Source organism: Carassius gibelio, chromosome B24, assembly GCF_023724105.1.
Source record: "Carassius gibelio isolate Cgi1373 ecotype wild population from Czech Republic chromosome B24, carGib1.2-hapl.c, whole genome shotgun sequence".
Taxonomy (NCBI): Eukaryota; Metazoa; Chordata; class Actinopteri; order Cypriniformes; family Cyprinidae; genus Carassius; species Carassius gibelio.
Window position 1 is genome coordinate 5,263,088 of NC_068419.1, and position 22,841 is coordinate 5,285,928.

At 34.9% G+C, this 22,841-nt stretch overlaps 2 protein-coding genes across 7 annotated transcripts in view; both read left to right on the forward strand.

Moving 5' to 3' along the window:
• cubn (cubilin (intrinsic factor-cobalamin receptor)) overlaps positions 1-22,841 on the forward strand; it is a 226,603-nt gene that overhangs the window by 27,983 nt on the left and 175,779 nt on the right. For 3 of the 4 annotated variants that reach the window (XM_052596762.1, XM_052596759.1, XM_052596760.1), the window contains exons 57-66: positions 240-369; positions 1,419-1,636; positions 3,448-3,653; positions 3,738-3,900; positions 3,982-4,190; positions 5,037-5,181; positions 5,265-5,446; positions 6,681-6,846; positions 6,931-7,166; positions 8,037-8,156. In XM_052596762.1, the coding sequence (XP_052452722.1) occupies positions 240-369; positions 1,419-1,636; positions 3,448-3,653; positions 3,738-3,900; positions 3,982-4,190; positions 5,037-5,181; positions 5,265-5,446; positions 6,681-6,846; positions 6,931-7,166; positions 8,037-8,144 (1,763 nt within the window). In that variant the 3' untranslated portion in view covers positions 8,145-8,156. Of the gene's footprint in view, positions 1-239; positions 370-1,418; positions 1,637-3,447; positions 3,654-3,737; positions 3,901-3,981; positions 4,191-5,036; positions 5,182-5,264; positions 5,447-6,680; positions 6,847-6,930; positions 7,167-8,036; positions 8,349-22,841 lie in introns of those variants that run through there. The other variant, XM_052596758.1, reaches the window with a different exon arrangement.
• rsu1 (Ras suppressor protein 1) overlaps positions 10,187-22,841 on the forward strand; it is a 31,442-nt gene continuing 18,787 nt past the window's right edge. The window contains exons 1-7 of one of the 3 annotated variants that reach the window (XM_052596768.1): positions 10,187-10,395; positions 11,666-11,777; positions 12,020-12,070; positions 15,208-15,328; positions 17,694-17,812; positions 19,390-19,472; positions 20,626-20,740. In XM_052596768.1, the coding sequence (XP_052452728.1) occupies positions 10,378-10,395; positions 11,666-11,777; positions 12,020-12,070; positions 15,208-15,328; positions 17,694-17,812; positions 19,390-19,472; positions 20,626-20,740 (619 nt within the window). In that variant the 5' untranslated portion in view covers positions 10,187-10,377. Of the gene's footprint in view, positions 10,396-11,374; positions 11,543-11,665; positions 11,778-12,019; positions 12,071-15,207; positions 15,329-17,693; positions 17,813-19,389; positions 19,473-20,625; positions 20,741-22,841 lie in introns of those variants that run through there. The other 2 variants (XM_052596766.1, XM_052596767.1) reach the window with 2 other exon arrangements.

The following is a 22,841-nucleotide window of genomic DNA, read 5'->3' on the forward strand; positions in this document are numbered from 1 at the left end:
CTAACAAACTCATTCACTGTAAATTGTGCACAATAGAAATGCACAGTCAAGTGCTCTATGGGAAGACAGGCCAAATTTCTCAAAGAATAGCTGTCAGCCTCAAGCACACGGGCAAGACATTTTAATACACTTAGGGTTGTTCCTATGAATTTCATCCATACATGTCAGTTTATATGATTACTGTGTATATGTTCCTGTACATCAGTATATTGATATGTTTGTTCATGTGTTTTTAACAGCATGCGGTGGTGTGTTTAATGGTACATCTGGGACAATCAGCAGTCCATCTCATTCTATCACCAACTACCATCACAACATCAACTGCACATACCACATATATGTTCGTGACAACCGTGTCATTGATCTCAAGTGAGTTTGATCCCATTTGAATTTGATTTGAAGAAGTCATATCATTAGGAATCGTTTTATTTAGGTTTCGAAAACAGATTGTCACAGACACAATTAAAACATTTTGTAAGTTTCAGAATTCAAAATTTCACAAATTTACAGTTCACAATATAAGAATCGAACAGTGGGTGGACAATGGCCATTAAAATCTTTAAGGGTTAGAACACCCCAAAAATTTTAATTCTGTCAATAATTACTCACCATCATGTCGTTCCAAACCTGTGAGACCTTTGCTCATCTTCGGAACACAACATTTTTTTTTTTTTTGTGAAAACTGAAAACTTTCTGACCCTGCTAAGACAGAAACGTAACTACCAAGTTCAAGATCCAGAAATGTAGTAAGGACATTGTTAAAATAGTAAAAATGAACGTGGTAGTTACATTGCTGTTTATGCAAGGAAAGCTCTCGGATTTCATTAAAAATATCTTAATTTGTGTTCTAAAGATGAATGAAGGTATTATGAGTTTGGAACAACATGAGGGTGAGTAATTAATGAATGAATTTTCATTTTTGTGTTAACCATCCCTTTAATGAATGCCTATATGTAATCAATGCCCCCGGGGCATTATAAAACCATATAAAAATGCTAAGTCTGATGTTCTACAAATTCTTAACTTTCCTACCTATTATCTCATTATGGACCTTCATCCTCCTCACCCACATTCTCTGTGGTCTGAACAGATCCAAATTAGAACAACAATAAAAGTAAAAACCCTTACGAAAAAAAACCCATCATCCATCATGCCCGGTGTGTTCCACCAGAGAGACAGATGCTCAGAGAGAAAAGCATTCTGGTATTGATCATCTGTCTTTCTCTTTGTTCAGTAAACCCCACTGAGATCTTGTATTGATGCCAGACAGGAAACCCGTCACCCGTAATTTGTCCCTAGAGGCTTTCTTTCAGGGAAACCCACCTCTCCCATTAGTGGTATCACTTTCAGAGAAACTAGATTGTTCTGCAATATTTCCATAGTAATCATCAATGGTATATGATTTTTCTGTCTGATAGGTTCAACTCTTTCAGTCTGGAAGCCTCCTCGACCTGCCGCTATGACTATGTGGCGGTGTATGATGGAGAGAACACTCTGGCCCCACTAGTGGGGAAGTTCTGTGGACGTGAACTACCGCCCAACCTCATATCTTCATCCAAGCACCTATTTCTCGTGTTTGTCACAGACTCATCGGTCGCGGCGGAGGGTTGGAGAGCAACCTACAGCGAGACTTTAGGTAGCGTTTCTCAATCTCAAACACAGGTCTCATACACTCCCTACTGGTCTGTTTGGTACCATGGAGAATCTTTGACATTTATGGAACCTTTCCATTCCATAAAAGTTCTTTATAGTGGAAAAAAATGGTTCTTTAAATTTTTGAAGAATTCAAATTTCAAATGGTTCCTTTAAGGACCGTTCACTGAAAGCAAACCAGAAATGATTCTTCTCCCTTTTTTCATCATCTTATTCAAAAGATTGTAACCGACATGTTGCTCACAGTTCAAGATGTGCAATACTTTGACCTTGGTCCTTTATGGTTCTCATTTTGGAATAGTGTGAGCAATGTGTGGAGGATTTTAAAGTGAATCACGAAGACAAAGATCTCACTGAGGACTGAACAAAGTGTTCAGGGGTCATAAACAGTGTTCTTTGTAAAAGCTTTGTGCTTTAAAGCGTCTGATGCACCAGTCACTTCAGGATGACCAGGCTCTTTAACATCTGAGTTGTAAACACTTTTGTAGCTCGTCTCTGGGGGTGTTGAGAGAACCGCCCCACCATACAAGCGCCACTGTTGTTCTTTGAGAACAACACAACTCATTCAGACCTGACCCGAAAACAAGACACAAGTTTTTAATTGGCCAGTGCTGTCAAAGAGCCACTAAAGTGCTCCTAATTCTTTTGTAGTGCCCTACTATTTATATGCAAATAAACAAAGTATTTTTAGTTATATACATTTAATTCATTTATTGAATGAAATTTGACTTTACATTATTTAATTTATTTTCCATTAGTTAGTTTTTATTCAAAAAACTATATTATATTAACTTTATTATTATAACATTAACTTTAATTTAAGTGTACTTGTATGTATTTGAACTAATATGATATTAACCAATAATAATAATTTAATATTTGGTTTTAATGACAAATATTTATTTATTATAATATAAACTTCATACAGTATTGACTTTCATGTTAGTTTTTAGTTTTAGTAAATTTTTACTTTTAGGCAGAGACACTTGATTTGACTACATTATTGAATTTATTTAACATATATATATATATATATATATATATATATATATATATATATATATATATATATATATATATATATATATATATTATAATTAATATTATGCATATTTTAATTTAATTATAATTTACATGAATGTAATATTCTCTTCGTATATTATTATTAAATGTAAATAAATGCCATTATTAATGTTTATATATATTGTAATATTAACATCATATAATATTTAATTAAATGTTAGTGTTTACTCTTAGCTTTGTTTTATTTTTAGTCACACACACACATATATAAACAATTAATTAATTTATTGAATGTAATTTGACTATATTATTTAATTTATTTTACATTCATTTAATTTTTATTATACATATACATAGTATATTGTAAATAGTATACTGTATATATTTATATATATTGTTTTTTATTATTATTTTGTATAGATGTATTTGATTTTTTATCTATCTATCTATCTATCTATCTATCTATCTATCTATCTATCTATCTATAAATACACACATGTTATCATGGGGAAGTATGTTCTCATTCAAAGAATATTTGTTTGGAAAAAAGTGTGTATGCTCTGGGAACAAGATGAGTACATTTAATCTGCTTTTTTATTCTTTGAAATAAATCAGCCAATAGTTCATTTGGACAAATTCTAAATTCGGCTTTGAATCTAATCTTTTGTGGACTCTGCTGCCTCTTGCAGGTGGTCTCTTGAAAGCACATCCTACAGTTGCCGTACATCTCTCTCACTCTCTTTCTATCTCCTCATCCATGGTTTGCTCCAGGTCCCCAGCAGGGCTGTGGTGGTTATTTGTCTTCCCCCACCGGAACGTTTGGATCTCCTGATATTGACCTGAATGGTCAGTACGAGCCACGTATGGACTGTATGTGGACCATCGCAGCTGAGGTCAATAAAGGCATTAACCTCACATTCACATCCTTTGAGCTCGAGGGCTACACTGGAGCCGTCTGCAGATATGATTATGTCAAGGTAAAGCTGTCAAATAAGATATTAAAATGCAGCATAATTTCCAGCACAGAAGACTCTAAAGACGTGCATCTTCCCCATCTCCAGATCTATGATGGTGACAGTGCTAGTTATCCACTGGTTGGCACATTCTGTGGAGATGTAGTACCTGCCTCCTTCATCTCGGCCAGTAACTTCCTGACCGTGCACTTCATCTCGGATGGCTCCGTTCAACGCCGTGGCTTCAACGCCACCTACAGAGCAGTGGACAGTAAGATTAAACTTCATGTCTTATTGCTTTTATCACCGCAGGTTTGAATCACTAATGCAAAAATGCTTTTCCATTCTTTAGGTCTTTGCGGTGGAGCATTCAATGCCACAGCATCAGCTCAGACCATCACATCCCCATATTACCCCAACGCATACCCGCCATTCGCCTCTTGCCGCTGGGTGCTGGACGCTCCTTCTCAGGAGGTGGTGAAAGTGTCTGTTCAGCAATTTCAGCTGGACTCCAGCCAGAGCTGCACCAGCAACTACCTGGAGTTTAAAGACTTTCCTGTGGTGAGACTCAATCAAACGTCCCAACACAGCTTCTCCAAATCACTCAAACAATATAAAGTCTCTCAGGGCACAATGGCTGATCATTTTGGTTTGGTAGGCTAGTTCACATATTTTTGAAGAGGATTTGCCAAAAGGATAAATTTGATAATGTGGATACATCTGGAGAGCATATTCAGACAAATACACAAATCTATCGGATTTACTTGTAGACATAGTCTTGTAAATAGTTATTTCTTTATTTTACATGTAATATTTATTTTTATGTAATTTATTTTAATGCAGTGCATTTTTATTATTTATTGAATTTTATTTTCATTTAAGTTTTAGCGTTTTTTCCATTATAGTTTTTCATTTCTTTTCGGTTAGAAATTTCAAAGCTTCAGCTTAAACATATAATATTTGTATTTTATTTAATTTCATCTTTATTTTATTTAACAAAATGTTTTTCATAGGTTTAGTTAACAACAATAACAATCCTAATTGTCCAAAGATTACATTGGATTGCAGAACAAAGCACTGTTTACATAGCAGTAAAATCTGTTTAAAATATTGTAAAAAAAAAAATATATATATATATATATATATATATATATATATATATATATATATATATATATATATATATATATATATATATATATATATATATATTATATAAATATTATAAAAATATTTGTTATTTTTTTATTTGTTTTAGATGTACTATTTCATCTCATTTAAATAGTAGTAGTTAAATAGTAGTAGTAGTAGTAGTTTCACTTCAATAATGAAGTTTGCTATCTTGACTTGTTGTATTTTGGCAGCAGATTGTCTTTACATTTTTTGTTTTTAATTTTTGTCTCTCAGGGAGATTATGGACAGGCTCATAAATTCTGTGGCTCTGACTCACATGTGCCAGATTTCTACAGTTATGGCCGCACCATGCACATCACCTTCAAATCAGATGTCTTCATGACTGGTGATGGATTCAGCCTCACATATCAGGTGGCAGGTGAGTCCTTTCCCTGTGATTGCTAGAAGTGTTTTACTCTTGCTGGTGTGGTTATATTATGTCTGAATGTTATGTATCTGCAGGTTGCAGCAGGGTGTATGAACAGGAATACGGTTACCTGAAGAGCCCAGGCTGGCCTGAAATCTATCATAATAATCTTGAATGCAGCATCGTACTGCAGGCCCCTCAGAACAGCGCCATCTCTCTGTTCTTCACCAGCTTTGATGTGGAAAATCATCCTTCCTGCAACTTCGACTATCTTGAGGTGAGTATAAACATACTGAATTGCCTCCAGATTAACAGCAATGTGGGGGAAAAAAGTAAAAACAGCAGAATAGAGAGAGAGTTTTAAGACAAAAACACTGCTTTGAAATATATTTGATTTAATAAAGGACATAGTCTAAGTAATAGAAAAAAATATGTATTTTTAAAATTAATTTAAAGTTAATTTTTTTGTGCTTTTGTCATTTATATATACATATATTGTATTTTTTTCTTTCAGTTTTAGTTTTTATTCCATTATAGTTTTTTTTATTTTTTTTATTTTAATGCTTTAGTTTAAGCATCTGATATTTGTATTTTATTTCATTTCAGCTTTAGTTTAAATAACAAAATGTTTTAATTTAATAACCGTTTCAATCCATTCAAGATTATCTGAAGGTACATAATCCAGTGTAGATTAACAGCAATGAGAACAATAAATATGAAAACACTTATAGAATGAGAATGCAGTATACTCTAAATACTGCCTACTAAAAAAAAAAAAAAAAAATTAATAAAAGAAATGAAACATTTGAAGCAGTAGAATACTACATTGTCACTTGACTTGATCATCTAACATTGTTTCTGTAAACTAAAACAAAAACTATAATCATTTCCGTCAACTGAAGTAAAATACTTGAACATTTGAAATGCTCCCCTAGTGAATAAGTAGAATATGAATTAAAATAAGTTTGTGTTGAAGTGCTAAAATGACTAAACTAAAAACTGAAAGAAATCTAAATGAAATTTAAAGAGAAATATTTAAAGAACAAAATCTAAAAAAAAATGACATTACTAAACCTTAAACTAAAATTACAATAAAACTGCAAAATTCAAAATATCAATGAATGCTATAATAGCCTGTAAATAAAACTAACATAATATTGCCATTACCTTATAACTTTCATGTTTAATTCCGCAAGCTGTGCCCTCTTTGTAATTTTACACAAATGAAATAAAATAGAAAAAATAAATAAAAACTGCCCAAAACAAAACAATTGGTTTAAATTCATTATTAGCTAATATTACTTCAGCTTTACGTCACATTAGGTGCATTATGGGATAGTACCCAGTGCAGTATACGCCTTTGCTGCACATTTGGGCAAATGCAGATCACCCGAGTATTGCATACATACAGTAGAAATAATAGAAGTATGGTAATAACAGTATGGTACTATGTTTTGATGATGATGATGATGATGTAGCTGTCTAATGTAGGTTTATTTCTGCTGATGTAGGTCAGAAACGGCAGTACTGCCACATCGCCTCTGTTAGGGAAGTACTGTGGAAGCACACTGCCCAATCCTGTCTTCCCAGGAAGCAACCAGCTCTTCATTTATTTCAAAAGTGACTTCACTACATCCCGTAACGGCTTTGAGATCACCTGGACTTCCTCTCCACAGGGTAAACACAAACACTCGCTTCAGACAGTCCAGCACTGCTAAAGGTTTTATGCCAGTCCTAATTGCGATTCTTTTGTGTGTCCAGGTTGTGGTGGTTTGTTATATGGAGACCACGGCTCTTTCGCCAGTCCAAACTACCCTGGCACTTACGCCAACGGCACTTCCTGTGAGTGGGGAATCAGGGCTCCTAGCGGCAGGGTGGTGACGGTCACATTCAACCAGATCAGCATTGATGATCCAGGAGACTGTGAGAACAACTTCTTGAAGCTGTATGATGGACCGGATGCTGATTCACCTGCTGTTGGGCCGTACTGTGGAACGGTATGTGTGAAAAAAAATATATAAATAGCATTTGTATGTAGCACTATATATGACCCTGGACCACAAAAACAGTCATAAGGGTACATTTTTGAAATTGAGATGTATACATCATCTGAAAGCTGAAATAAATAAGCTTTTCATTGATGGTTTGTTAGGATCAGACAATATTTGGTCGAGATACTAATTGAAAATCTGGAATCTGTGGGTGCAAAAAAATCTAAATACTGAGAAAATCGCCTTTAATGAAGTTCTTAGTAATGCATATCACTAATCAAAAATTGGAAATTTACAAAATATCTTAATGAAGCATGATCTATATTTAATATCCTAATGATTTTTGCCATACATTGTATTTTTCACTATTGCTGTTTATGAATTTATAAATGAAAAAAAATTATTTAGCAAACACACATGAAATTGATTCGTTTTCATTCTATTTCAAATAAGTGCTGTTCTTTTGAACTTTCCATTCATCTGAGAATCCTAAAAATTGTATATCAGTTTCCACATAAATCCAAAGCAACATTGATAATAATAAGAAAAGTTTCTTGAGCAGCAAATCTGCACATTCGAATGATTTCTGAAGGATCATGTGACACTGAAGACTGGAGAAATTATGCTGAAAATGCAGCTTTGCATCACAGACATAAATTACATCGAAAATGTATTCAAATAGAAAAGAGTTATTTTAAATCGCAATCATATCTCACAGTATTTTACTGTGTATTTGATCAAATAAATACAGCTTTGGTCAGATTCCTTTCAAAAACATGAAATATTCTTACCAGCCAAAAACTTTGCAACAGTAGTGTGTGTATCCTTGAATTACAGATGGATATGTAATTGTCCTTTGCTTTTTTTTTTTTGCAGGAGACAAATATCGCCCCTTTCAGAGCTTCTTCAAACCTTGTGTTTGTGAAGTTTTCAGCTCAGTCTGCTGTTCTCCCGTCTGGGTTCAGACTCACCTGGAGCAGCTGAGAAGAAATAAAAAAAATTATATATATTCATACATACATACACACGCACGCACAAACACACAGAAACTTGTGAACACACTTTGCAATCATGTAAACAGTCACATAAATAATTCAATATAAACCATTATTTGTAGATTATTGTGTAAAGAATGAATTTGTGTATGTATTTTTAATGCCTTTTTGGAAAATAAAGATGTTTCATGAAGTTCTTGTTTCATGTTCTTAAGTCGGCTTTTTTTGAGGGTCAGTCATAAAATAATTTTGCCAAAAAGATCTGTTTTTGTGGTTTTTCTCTGGATTTTTTTCAATGGAAAAATCTCTTGAAGTGTGAGGGTCTCTTACTACACAAATCAACATGCATACAAAGTTGTGTTTAGTAAATTTTGACTGTCTGATATCCTTAGCTCTGGACTTCATCCAAACTGCCTACTCTGATGCGTTATACTTTACACACCCGACCCAGACAGAAGCTACGGTGAAAATAAAGAGATGTTACATTCGGAGGGAGATAAAAGGTGTGTGCAGCAGATCGGACCGTGCTAATGGGTCTGTAGAGGGAGACAGCCTTCAGCTTTCTTCATGCAATGCTTCTATATAGAGAAGCAATCAAACATTTCTTTTTTCAAAAACCTTGCAAAATGCTCCAATCAAAGTCAAAGAAATGTTTGGGAAAAGTGGCCCAGCAGTCTGATCAATAGAGCTTTTGAGACATTACCATCTGTTTTAAAGCCTTTCTCACAATTTTCACAATAATTTTATAATGGTTTTTCCGTAACTGAACAGGGTCAAAGTTCATGAGAAGCTATGAGTAATAAAAATGTGTTGACCTTGGAAACAGTGCAAGAAAAGAGCCTCGGGAGACATTTACTAATGATGCAGAAAAGAATTTATATTTTCTGTCTATAATAATGTAGATAAAAATAAGAGTTGACCAAAAAAATGTGTTTTATATACATACACACACATATATACATACATATTTATTTATTTAAAAATATAAAAACTGTTTTTTACTTGATTTTAAGACTCAATGTTTGGACCAGTGTTATTTTAGTACTATTATACAGTAGATACTTTTATAGTTTTTATTTATATTTAAATCAGTTTTTATTAGATTTTCCATTTCCATTTTTAGTTTTATGAATTTTGTTGTGTTTTGTCATTTCTATCATTTTTTCTATTCAAGTTTGTATTTTGTATTATTGTTTTATTTCAGTTTGAGTTATTTTAGCAAATCAAGTAGGCTAAAACTAAATTAAAATGAGAAATGTTGCCTTGGCAACTAACAAAAGTACTTTTGTAAGGTTTTATTATATAATTTTTTATTTTATTTCAAGTAATGATTGTTTCTTTAGTGGTCTGAATTTTAGATTCTGCTTTAAGTAACTACAACTATAACCCTGATTTGGACATATTCCTGACCATTTTATAAAAAAATGTTACATCTGGTTTTACTTATTGTACATTTATTTTTAATGCAATAACAACGTGATATTTCATGGTAAAAATCCATTATGGCAATAAAATGACTGATATTCAATAAATTAAATAACATAAATTAACATAAAATTAATCATTTTCAACCAATGTTCTCAGTAAACCTAACAATTGCAAGCCATAAAATCCACATTCATTCCAGACAAAACCAGAGCTCAGATTCAGTGATATGCTGGTGGTCCGCTCTACTCGTGGTACAGTAAGTTCCTCAGGCACATAATTTGAGAACACCTCATAAATCAAACCGCAGAACACATACATACATTCTCAGCGCTCACTTTGGGCAAGTGTAAGTGCTTACAGCTCCTTAATTCTGATAAAACACACCTCCCCGTGCCCTCATGCCATTCTGACTGTGTTCGATCTCCACTGGCTTCTGACGAGGGGGGTGTTGGTTAAAGATTTTACAGCATAAACAAACCTTGACCCTGGAATCCAGAACTCCTGCTCTGCAAAGCAAAGTTCAACCATGCTCAAGCATCTGTTGCCACTCACCAAATATAATCGAGCCTATAAATAGAGCCACTGTTTTTCAGTCCCCCATAGAAATGATCAACCCTGCAAGAACCAGACACAGACAGAGAGAGACAGGCAAGGGAAGAACCAAAATCCAGTCTGTGGATGGTCCCACCTGGGACGACAGGAACCCAAGAGAAGAGAGAAGTGTTGCCGTACCTCTGCCCCATGCCAGAAGGAGAAGACCTATTGCTCTTCCACCTTGTACAGACGTCTAAACAATGTGTCTCCCTTGGAAGGTAGGAAATAGCAGGGGATCTGGGTGGTAGACAACAGCTGCCCACACCTGCTGCTGGATTCCCTAATGTCCCATTCTATAAATTCATATTGAGGTAAATATAATATTTATATAGTTACATAAATACACACTGGATGTTGGTAGCGCTTGTTGTAAGGTGTTGTTTGTGTATGTTAAAGTACTGTATATAATTAATTATTTTAAAATCATAAAAAAAACATAGAGAGGCATAACAACCAGTGATATTTTAGTGTAACTTAGATATTATAATTTTGTTTAACATTTTGAATTCCTTTTTATTTTCGTAATCTCCATTTCCAATTTCATTTTAATTTCAGTTAAAGTTTTAGTAATTTGTTGTGTGTTTTTAGTTTTTATAGTTTTAATACGTTAAAAATTATGCTTAATTTTTTTTTAGTAAATTTTCATTTCAGTTTTTGGCTATTTTAGTATTATTTTAGTATTTGGCTATTGTCATTATATAGGAAAGAAAGAAATTTATTTTTGGTGTGAAATATTTTATTTAGAATAATATATGATAGTAATAAACCAATAGGCTATGGTAACAAAATAACTCATATTCAGAACACTGAAGATGGATAAAATAATGTTTGACTAAATTTATAGTATACATATATATTAAATTTTTACCTTGTAGGCGCCTCTACAGTTTCCTATAATATTACAAGTAAATTAGTGTTGTAATCAAACAGGTTTAAAGCTAGTATTTAACCAGAAACAGGTCTAACATTATTTTTGCATTCTCTGAACACATCACTGTGGTGGCTGGCAGAATGCTTTTCCACACGTCTCCTCAAAATTTTCATTGATTGGTCGAATGATACGCACTGTTGCAGCGGAGCGCGTTCTGATTGGACAAATCTGTGCCTTTTATCAACGATCCCGACGATTTTCTAGCAGCTAATTGGACAACGGAACATAATTCTGTCTGACGTCCTTTTCCTCGCTCTGGACAACGGAAATACCCTTTTATGGAAGGAATGGGAGACTTTTACAGACATACTATCAACTTCCGGTTGGGTGTGAGCGACTTTGCTGCTTTAAAAATATCTGGTTTAACTGCCCTGAGGGCTGGGATATTTGTTTTCTGTTTCCCCCGCATGTTAGTGTATTTTCCGTACAGTTAGGTAAATACTGAGCGAGTTCTTTATAGGCCTGTAATGACTGGATTTGAACCAATATTTGAGGCAAAAGTGGTTAGACTCTCCTCATAAGATTCCGGTCTTGTATTTGCTATTATTTTCTTGCAGAAAATGTCAAAGTCTCTGAAGAAGATAGTGGAGGAGAGTCGGGATAAGAATATACCGGAGGTGGACATGTGTGACAGAGGAATATCAAACCTGCTGGATATTCCTGGACTTTGTGAGTCTGCAGACAGTCAACGGTTACTCTACTAGTTTAAAGTTTTATGTTGTGTCAATGTTAATTAAAGTGTGGGTAATGAATCTTATTTGTTTACACTGACCAGTTGGCTGTTATAGTAAATTGTCTCTATTTACAGTAACTTTATAACTTTGCGGCAGAAGATTGGTGGCGTCGTCACGTTGACGTCATCATGCAATGACATCATCAACTAAACGTGTCATTTTTGTTTTGTTTTGTAGTCACTTTATCCAACATAACCCAACTGGTCCTGAGCCACAACAAGCTGAGTGGTAAGTTCTTCATATCTCAAGAGAAAAGTTTTTTTTGCATTTATTTATTTCTTTTAATTTATTTATACTGCACAGATATAGCTACATGCACACTTTATGCAGTATTGAATTGCTTTATTGCATTATATTTAACAATTTTACAATTTTAATAATGTTTGATACTGCAGGTTCATGAGGATTGTTGAAAGAACTTGTAATCTCCACTAGATGGCTGTCTTGCCTTTACTGATCAGTGTTTGTTTGAGTTTATAGCTTGCTCAGTTTAAGTACCGTAGTAAAAAAGAGTGAAGATTAGTAGTTAGTGACATCTGCATTGCAATCTTTAAACGGTCACTTAATTTTTTCCTTTACATATTAGTTTAAAGTTAGTCTGCATAAGTTAAAGTTATTCAGATAGTTATTATTAGGAGAAATATGTTTTTCAGTGTAGTTTGGATCTTGTTTTCCCCTCCCACATAATCTTTTGGGTCCATGTTAACCGCTCTGAGCCATGTTCACGCTCATCTGATTTGTACAGGAAGTGTTTGGTCGGGGATTTGTTTGTTTATGCAGGAAGCTTTTCCCTTAATCTCCACGAAGATCCCGGTGTGATAATGCACATATCTGTCAGGTAGCATCTGTAGTAATGATCAAAGCCTTTTAATACGATTTATAAGATTTGAAGATGAGGAAATTACTAATTCTGTTACAGGTCACACCACTTGAATGTAGCTGGTTTAAACAAGAGAAAAAACACCTTAATGCAGTCCAGAAGCACGAGGTCACCAGCAGAATGCTTCTATTTTGATTTTGTGTTACTACAAACAATATATTTTAATAGTTTATATTATATTATAATATATGATCTTTTTTATCTTATTTTATTCCCCTAAGACTGATTTTTCCTTTGCCACAGTTACCTCTAACTTCTTGATTTTAAATCTTTTGAAAGAAGCATTTTCTACACAGCTATATGTATACTATAAAATAAATATGATATCTATCTATCTATCTATCTATCTATCTATCTATCTATCTATATATATATATATATATATATATATATATATATATATATATATATATATATATATATATATCTCATAATATTACTTTGTTATTATAGTCTTTTTTAATGTTCAAAGCCTTTTAATACGATTTGAATATGAGGAAATTGTTTCTGCATCGATAGCTGATTTAAATAAAGAGGGAAAAAATTAAACTATGGTTATAAAGTGAGGTCCAAAAGTCTGAAACCACAAAAAAATAAAACCTTTTTTTTTTTTTTTTTTTACAAATAAATAGAAATAAATGTGAAGTTAAATATATATTAAGAAATTCATAATATTATAAAAGATATTATGATGTTTAAACTCTAAATTTGATTGATGTGTGTAGTCATGAATATAAATGATAAATATTTCTTCTTAATTTTAAAAATAATTAATTGTTTAAAAAAAAATGTAATCCTTTTTTTTTTTTTTTAACACAAATTTTTTTCATCTGTTTGTTCATGGACTCCACTCTATAGAAGATAAGAGAGTGTATTATTATTATTATTTTTTTTGTCTATTCCTCGCCACTCTGCATTTTCCCCTTCTCTGTTCCTCTCCGCTCTCTCATCCTGCCTGGTTAAAGAGCAGAGACAGGGAATCTGCCATCTTTTGAACTTTTCAGGGTAGTCAGGAATTACAGTGACATTTGGAAGCCTTTCATTAGTGGCTCATGAGTAAAGCAGGGCTGCTGTTCGGCCGGGGCAGGCAGCAGCTCAGGTAATGAGACCGAGAGGAGAGAGGGCCAAACCTTTCTGCTCTGTATAGCCGTATATTCTTTGTTCTATTACCATCAGCCTTTTCTGCTTGTTTTAAAGCCTCCAATAAGGCACACACACATTTAAAACTATGTATTTACAACCAGATTTTGTGGATGGAACAACTCTGTGGCGCTTTTGAGCCCAGTCTGTGGTTTAAGATGATAAAGTGTAGATATCTGGTGGAGGCGTGTGTCTTAAGGATGGAGAAGGCAGAACTGAGATCAATCTTGTGTGTCATTTGGAAACGAGTACAGGGACCCTGACATGGGGCGAAGGGTTCAGTGTTTTTCAGTGTCTCTTGGTGCATTTACAGTTCCGTTGAGACATCGGGAAACAAATCATATGCTTCCAGTTTTTTTTTGTTTTTTTTTTGAGTCCAAAGGTCGAAGAATAGATGCAAAATTGTGAATTGGATGGTCAGACTGAAACATACTCCGCAAGCAAGGACGCAACAACTTATGACTTTTTTTATTTAGAAAAAATTTACATTTTTGAAACACTTTCACTGTTATAGTATTCAAAGTTCCATTCAAATAGTTGCATATAAATGTATTATCAGGCAATTAGTTGCTCATTTGAATGTAGAAATTCATTTATTAATAATTATAAAACAAATGTAATAAGTAGAATTAGTAATCATTTATTTTACCATTTTATTTTACTATTTACTATTAGTTTACAAATGAATTGTGAATGTTTCATATAAAGTTATACCAATGTTTCTTAGCAAACACATGATCTGAAGAGTGCTGTAAGAGCATGTGCTTTCGTTGTTGTAGTTTTGAATTGTCTGCGTGACGGCTGAATCATTTGTTCCTCCGTGTCTGGGGCGGCGCAGCTCTCGTTGATCTCTCTGGAGGTATTCGTGTCATGCTGTTTGTGTAAACCTCTCCCACCTCTCCTCCTCCGTAATGAGGGGCCATTGATCAGCCAGTAATCGGATAGAGCGCCTGTTCGGCCCATCGATCTCTGTCGACAGCAGAAAGGGGCAGGATGGCCTTGTGGGAGGGGAGGGAGGGGTGCTGCTGATCCGTTATGCTAAGGTTTCCATCATTAAAATGTCAAATTTATCGCTGGGGGAGTGACCCATTATTGAGCCATCAAAGACGGGACGTCTATCCGCTGACTCTCATAATTAGTCGTTAAACCTCGGCAGGTCATCAGAAAACCTTCGGTCTCTGATCATCGGACCTCGTCGCTCGTTTGAGAATGCTTTACCTTGGTGATTAGAATACAGTCAATTGAAATGTTTTGATTGATGAGACTGATGAAAGCGTCAGAACTGAAGTTGTTCTCATTTATTTAGTCATTTATTTACCCTCACTATCTCTCTCTCTCTTTTTAGCTGTGCCTCCAAACATTGCAGACCTGAAGAACTTGGAAGTTTTGAACATGTTCAATAATCAGATTGAGGAGCTTCCAACCCAGATCAGTAGCCTGCAGAAACTTAAACATCTCAACCTTGGGTCAGTCTGATGTCTCATCACTTGTTTTCTCATCTCTTCTCAACATGTTTTGTCTATTTTTCCCTCCTTATTTTTATTTTTATTATTTTCATAATTTGTTTAGTCTCATCTGGTCTATTCTGATCTCAAATTTTGTCTTTATTTTCTGGATATCTCACGTCTTTGCATCTCTCTTCTCTTCTCTTCTCTTCTCTTCTCTTCTCTTCTCTTCTCTTCTCTTCTCTTCTCTTCTCTTCTCTTCTCTTCTCTTCTCTTCTCTTTGTTTTGTCTGTTCTGTTCTGTTCTTGTCTATTCTTATCTCCACTCTTGTCTTTTTTACTTGTCTCAGTTCTTTTGATGTTCATCTTTTTTCACTCCTCCCCTTTTTTGTTTTATTTTGTCTGTTCAGTTCTTCTCGTCTTGTCTTTTTGTCACCCTTCTTCTCTTAGCATCTCTGCATTTTTAAGTTTTTTCTCTTCTCCCCCTTTCCTTCCTCTTGTTTCTTCTCTTATCTCCTCATCTCTTCTGATACTGTTTTGCTCTTCTTGTTGTCTTCTTTACTTTTCCCTTGTTTTGCTTTTTTGCTTCCTCTCGATTTGTCTCTTTTTCCATCTCCTCTCCTTTACCATATTTTTTCACTTTGACAGTATAAGCGTTGCTGTCTTCCTTTGTTCTTCTTCCTCTCTGACTCTCTTCATCCCTGGCCATAAGGTCATTCCCTGGTGTTCGGAGTCCACCTGAGCCCCACCCGAATCCCGAGGGTTCTCCTTTCCCTCTGAGGGCGGAGCTTCTACAATGTCACACAGGATTAAAGCGCGGCACAATCTGCCCCACATCTGACGGCGCACATTTTTATCGATTTGCTGTCAGACGCACCATTTCTACACATAATCTTGAAAACATAAGCCGGCTCGTTGTATTCCCGGCCGCTACTCCTGACTCAAATGTGCGGATGTGTGTGTGAGCATGTGGCCGCCTGGTATCCTGATCTCATTTGTCAAAACAATTCCTTTTCTCTGGTAATTGCTTCACAAACATGTGGTGGAATCAATTTGTTTATTTCTTTGAAATCCTTTGCTAAAGTTTCAGAGTCTTCACGGCAAACAAGTGTCATTTGAAAGAAAGAAAAAAAAAGAGATGGAGGACAGACGCTTAAATAAGCAAGAGTTAATCAGCATCTGATTTGGATGCCCCACTCTCTCTCTTTCTCTCTCTCTTGCTCTCTCTCTTGTTTTATCTGCGTCGCCGGGCACCTTGAGCACTTCTAATTTCAGATTCCATGTTCTCTGTCGGAAGTTTTCCAGCTAAAATTTAATCTGTTACCTTTCAAGGGCGATTGTGATTTTAACATTTACAGACCAGACACATTTTTAATATTGGTGAACTTGCGGAACGTTAACTTTTTGTTATTAATAGTGTTGGGTGAATGTATGAGACCATATTGAAAATCTGGGATTCAAATATACAATATTGTTCAAAAGTTTGTATTCATTTTGAATGTCTGAAGGATGCATTTATTTGATCACAAAGACAGTAAAACAGTAATATTGTGAAATATTACCATTTAAAATATCTGTTTTGTATCCAGTTTTCAGCATCACAAAATCTTTCAAAAATCACTCTAATATGTGAATTTGTTGCTAGATTAACCTTTCTTATTATTATCAATACTGAAAACAGTTGTTTTAAAACTTTGTTGATACTGACATTTTTGCAGCATTCTTTTGATGACTATGAAGTTCAAAAGAACAACATTTATTTGATTATAGATTATTGTAATCTTTTTAACATTATAAATGTTTGTACCATGGCCTTGCTACATAAAAGTATTAATTTCTTTAAAAAACAAATCATTCTGACACAAAAATTATGTGTACATGACATAATTTTTTTTTTTTTTTAAAGCTTTAATGACTGAATGAGTTTCACTCACTAAAACAAAGTGGGACAAACCAAAGAGCAAGACATTCTTGCATTTTTTTCCAGTTTGATTTTTAACTCAAATGGTTATGCTAATAATTTGTAATTAAAATGTTGAATTAAATTAGTAAAATTCTAAATGTAAGCGCATGGTTTCACACTTCCACAATTGATCTTAGACTTTTAGACCCCTTTGTATTTATGTTCTAAATGTGAGTAGATCTGTTGAGCTGGGTTATAAATCTGTGCTGTGTTTGAAATATCAATCATAATCAGTGAGATTGATCTGTGCGGACTGCTTGTCTCTGTCTCATGTCTCTGAGTAAGTCTGCTATGGATTTTCAATGCGTTCCCCATGTCAAAAACTGACGGGTGTTTTATAAGTGTGTGTCTGTGAGTGGACGTGTGTCTGAATTTGTGTTTGAAGCTGTTGATTTGGTTAAAATGGCGTTTTATTGTTTTGTAGGATGAACAGGTTGAGCACTCTTCCTCGAGGGTTTGGATCTCTTCCGGCGCTGGAGGTTCTGGATCTGACGTACAACAACCTGAACGAGTCCTCACTGCCTGGGAATTTCTTTTACCTCAGTAAGTCTGCAGCACACACTAGGCATTACTGGTATAACCTGATATTTTTAATCATTCAAAACTAAAGACAACTTATGGAATGTTTTATACAAATTTTAGCTAGCAATTTTATGGATATCAGCATGCACAGGTTTTTAATTTAACAGAGTTAAAATTTGATTTAAAAATGGTCCTGCTTTTGCTTTAGTGACTGGAATATTACCTTTATGACAGCATAAACTTTCTTTTTCAAATTCCTAAAACTTTTTTTTTTAATTTACAGAATTAAATTGCATTACCGTTTTGGGTTCAATAGGATTTTAAAAGAATCCTTTAAAAGGATTTTAAAAGAATTTGATTGTTTAAAAGAAACAATCAAAAAGAGACAGGAAATAATTTTATAATGTTACAAAATATTTCTTTTTTTTTAAATAAACGCTGTTCTTTTGAACTTCTAATCATCAAATAATAAAAAAAGGTATGAATAAGTTGCACTTCCTAGTCTTTTTAATGTTTTTATTAGCATTTTGGTCTGATGAAGCAATATTTATTAGATTATTTCTTTAAGAATTTATTGATTATTAGATATATTAAAAAAAAACTGAGTGTTGACAAATAGTTTTGGAGATATTAGTTTTTCCTTATTTAAATAAAAGGAAAGTAATTGCCGTTACCAATTTTGTCGTAGTGGGTTTTGTGTCTGTGCTTGATAACTTTTTAGACGGCTGGAAATTGTGACCACAAAGTCACAAATTTTCCACTAAATTCAATTTGTTTATTGTTGTGGGATTATTGATTTCAGATTTACCCACTTAAACAATAACGAACTGTGGTCGCTTGCATTTCAGGCGCCGGTTCTTTGCCAGAATAAACCGCAATGAGAACCAGACAACCTACTAACAATATGCAAACAAAATAAGCATTAGCTTCATCATCTTCATCATTATCATCATATTCCTCATCAGTCCAATCAGCTGGTCCCATCAGAGGACACTGATGAGTAGTGATGGGCTCTAATAACCTGTTATTTTAATGGCAGCCACATAATGAAAGCACCATCTTAACATTAATCAAGGTCTCTGATCTCTAACCACACACACACGCACGCACGCACGCACACTCATACACACCCTCCCAAACCTCCATTTATCACTGCTGTTTGGAGTGGCTGTCATATCAGCTGTGATATTGACTTCTAAAGCAAGTTGAGATGGATATGATTGGCTGTTGCTGTTTATTTAACCAATCAGAACACTGAAAGGACAGGAAGTTGGTGGGGCTTTTTAAAAATCCCAGTTCCAAATGATCAAAATATATATTAGTTGTGGCTCTATTTTGAATCGTTTTTTTACGTTTATTTAATTGTTTACTGCTTTAATGTGTTTATCCCATGTGGGGCTCAACTACACAGTGGGAGTGTGTATTTTATGCTATTGATCTGTTCGATCTGTTGATATTGCATGTGTACTTGAGTCTAATATTGCAGCCATGCTGTATCAATCAGAGATGACCGTTTCTATTGATCAGTGTTTGCAATACTTCTCTCTCTCAAACACACACACATACATGTACACACACTCTTCTCTATCTCATTTCAGCCACCCTCCGTGCGCTCTATCTCAGTGACAACGATTTTGAGATTTTGCCCCCAGACATCGGCAAGCTGGCCAAGCTACAGATAGTGAGTAATTTATCTAAATTCCCTCTGAAATCAATTGCTTTTGTGGCGGCACTCTGTGCCGTGTGTGTTGGATTTATTCTCCACAGCGAGTGTTCTGTATCAGATGCGATGAGAGGTGATTTAGAGGCTGATCTTCAATGCAGGGTCACGGATACATAAAACAGCTGATAATTACAACTTTGAACTTGAAAATAATATTCAACTATTTTGGTTTGGTGTTGCGTTGAAATATAGGTGTAATTACACCCGTGATTTTTAGAATGCAAGTGTTATGAGAAGCTGTCAGTAACCACCGCAAGTTATTTCAACTTGCCCCACAGTCTGTTAAAGCAGTAAAAAATCACATATATAGTAATGCATTTGCTATGGGACAAGAAATTGCACTAGGAAAGTAAAGCAGCAAGACCAAAAAGTTGCACTTCTCTGCTTTTACACCCCACAGGTTGCCATGAAGACTTCTAATGTAATGTACAGTGTTTTAATGTAGATGCTGTGTTTGCTTGTTTTTAGAGTTAAAAATATAGAGTTGAAGTTATTTTCTATGATTATGAAAACCATGTTGCAATATTAAAAACCCGATGAAACAATATTTGCAAAACATATAGCTTCCACTATGTGACTTTTCTGACCAAAATTGAATATTCAGTGAAATATAATTTAGGGGCTTGATTTTATCCATGTTGAATTTATAAAAATGTAATATTTAAACATTTTTGAAAATATGATTATAAAATGTATTTATTAACTTATGTTAAAATATGTTGTTTTTAGAGTCACATTAATATATAAATCACGCTCTGTTTATCACATATAAATAAATAAGACAAGGGACATTTATGTAATGTAATAAGATTAGTAAGAATGTTTGAGAATAGAATTAACAGAGTAATAGGCAGGATTAATAAGTAAATAAGATTGATTATTGGATCATAGATGAAATTTATTATAAATGTTATTATACATTTTATTATATTTAGTTATATTTTAAATATGACAAAAATTGATGAAAGATTCTAAACTTATTTTTGTAGAGTCACATGCTTGAAAAAATAATGCTTCATAAAGCCACAGACATGAAATGGTTGATTATTTTGATTTCATGCTGTATTCAAAATAAATTCTTTAAATATTGACAGTTTTTCTTTTTTTTCAGTTGAGTTTGAGGGACAATGACCTCATATCTCTACCCAAAGAGATCGGAGATCTGTCTCAGCTGAAGGAACTTCACATTCAAGGGAACAGACTCACTGTTCTGCCTCCTGAACTTGGTAAGGCATGGACTTGTGCTCAACACATTCCTGGATCAACTTTATTTATATAATCCTGCCAGCCAATCAAAGCCTGGCCTTAAAACACAAAGGCAATGATTGGTTGATAGGAATGCAAACTTTACACAGCCAGGCTCCTCGATTAACCCCCCACCCCCCATCCCAAATCCACACATTACACACCAGGCACAGCCTTGGACTCTAATTGGCTACAGAATTGTCATCTCTTGTGTGATTGGCTGGAGGCTCTGGGTTGGATCACACCTCACTGACCCACAGAGTGAAACTGCTGGGGTCAACCGAGGTTGAGCTCCTCTCTACCTGAGTGCCTTCACTTTAGGAAAACCTACACACACACATATACTGACTGCCCTTCTGACAGTAGTTTTCCTCCTGTCTTGTTCCATTCCAACAATTTAATCTATGATTCTGGTGTACCAGTATTCCAGCATTATGTCAAGATTCACCTTAAGTGTCATATAAATGTCCTTCTATACAAAATCAGTGGCCCTGCACAATGAGTCTGTGTTTATGGAGCAATTTCAGTCTGTTGCGTGAGTTCCCAAGTAATTTTTTTTTCTATTGGTAAAAATTGTATATAAATTATTGATGCTTGTATGATTATGGATTGTATACTAACAACCTAATTGCAACACTTCAAAAACTTCTCAGTACTGTTTAGTACGCACATAGCAATGCCCTCAACCACTCACTAGCACCGTGACAGAGTTTTGCATGGGCGAACAGCGCTCATATTCTTTCCAAATTTTAGTTTCATGAGTTATGTAGTGTTTTAGCAATTGCCAGTTGTTTACTTGCGCTCTAGGTGTGTGTGAACGCTCTGGTCAGCAGGTCTCTGTCCTGTGCACTCTGTAGGGGAGACTCTTCCTGTGTGTAGCTTATTAGGACCCCTCTGTCATGTCCCTGTAATCCCACTCCACAGACCGACCTCGTTAAGACCACCGCTGCCGTGTGTATGTGTGAGAGAGAAGAGCCCGGCTAACAAGGAGCAACCAAGCGCACATGCCAAAAGCAGGAAGGAAAAAGGAGAGGAGAAAAAAAGAGAAAAGGATGTGAACGAGAGTGTGCAAAGAGGACAGATAGACAGTCTTTACCATTCAGAATATCTCATGTGTAAAGCTGATGCTTTAAACTGTTATATGAAAAGAGGAAGAGGACAGAAACCAAAGCAAGAAGACGTCTGGTCGAGCGCTGAGATCTGAAATAGTTGTCGATTTAGGTCTGTCGTCTAGGTATTGTAGATTCAGGGCTGATTTACACCAGTGGTCGTGTCTGACTGCGTTTGTGAGGTGTGTCATTGTGTGCCGGGGTCCAGGTTTAATTTCACCCTCTCTTTGACAGGCCGCTCAACACTTGCTAATCAGGAACTATTTAATTAGCCCCCTTGTGAGCCGAGATGAGCCACATTAGCACTTTGACCTGTACTGTTTCATCTGCACACTGTGAACCGCTTCTCCTTTGGTCTTGTGTCATTATGCGTCATCTCTTCTCGTCTCGTCTCTTTTCTTCTTTCGTCTCTTCTCTTCATGTCCTCTTGTTGTCTCATTTAGTTTCTTTTCTAGTATCTTCTCTTTTTCATCTTGTTTCTTTATTATCTTGTCTCATGTGGTCTCTTCTCTGTTCTCTTCTCTCATGTGACTCTTCCCTTTTATTGCATTTCTTTTGTCTCAGCTTTTCTCATCTTTTCTCTCGCAAGTGAGTTTTTTTCAGCTTCGTCTTCTAGCTAAAGTTAAGCCTTTTCTTAATAGGCATGATCTAGAAAAGGTGATTCATGCTTTTATTAGTTCGAGGTTGGATTATTGTAATGCTCTCTATGTAGGTTTAAGTCAAGGCTCTATTGCACGACTTCAACTTGTGCAAAATGCTGCCGCTCGGTTTTTAACAAATACACCTAAGCGTGTACACATTACTCCTGTCCTCTATTCCTTACACTGGCTTCCAGTACAGTTTAGAATAGATTTTAAGATTTTGTTGTTCGTTTTTAAGGCCCTAAATGGCCGAGCACCGGAGTACATAAGTGAGATTTTAACCCTGCGTGAGCACAGCCGGTCGTTACGGTCTTCAAATCAACTGGTTTTAG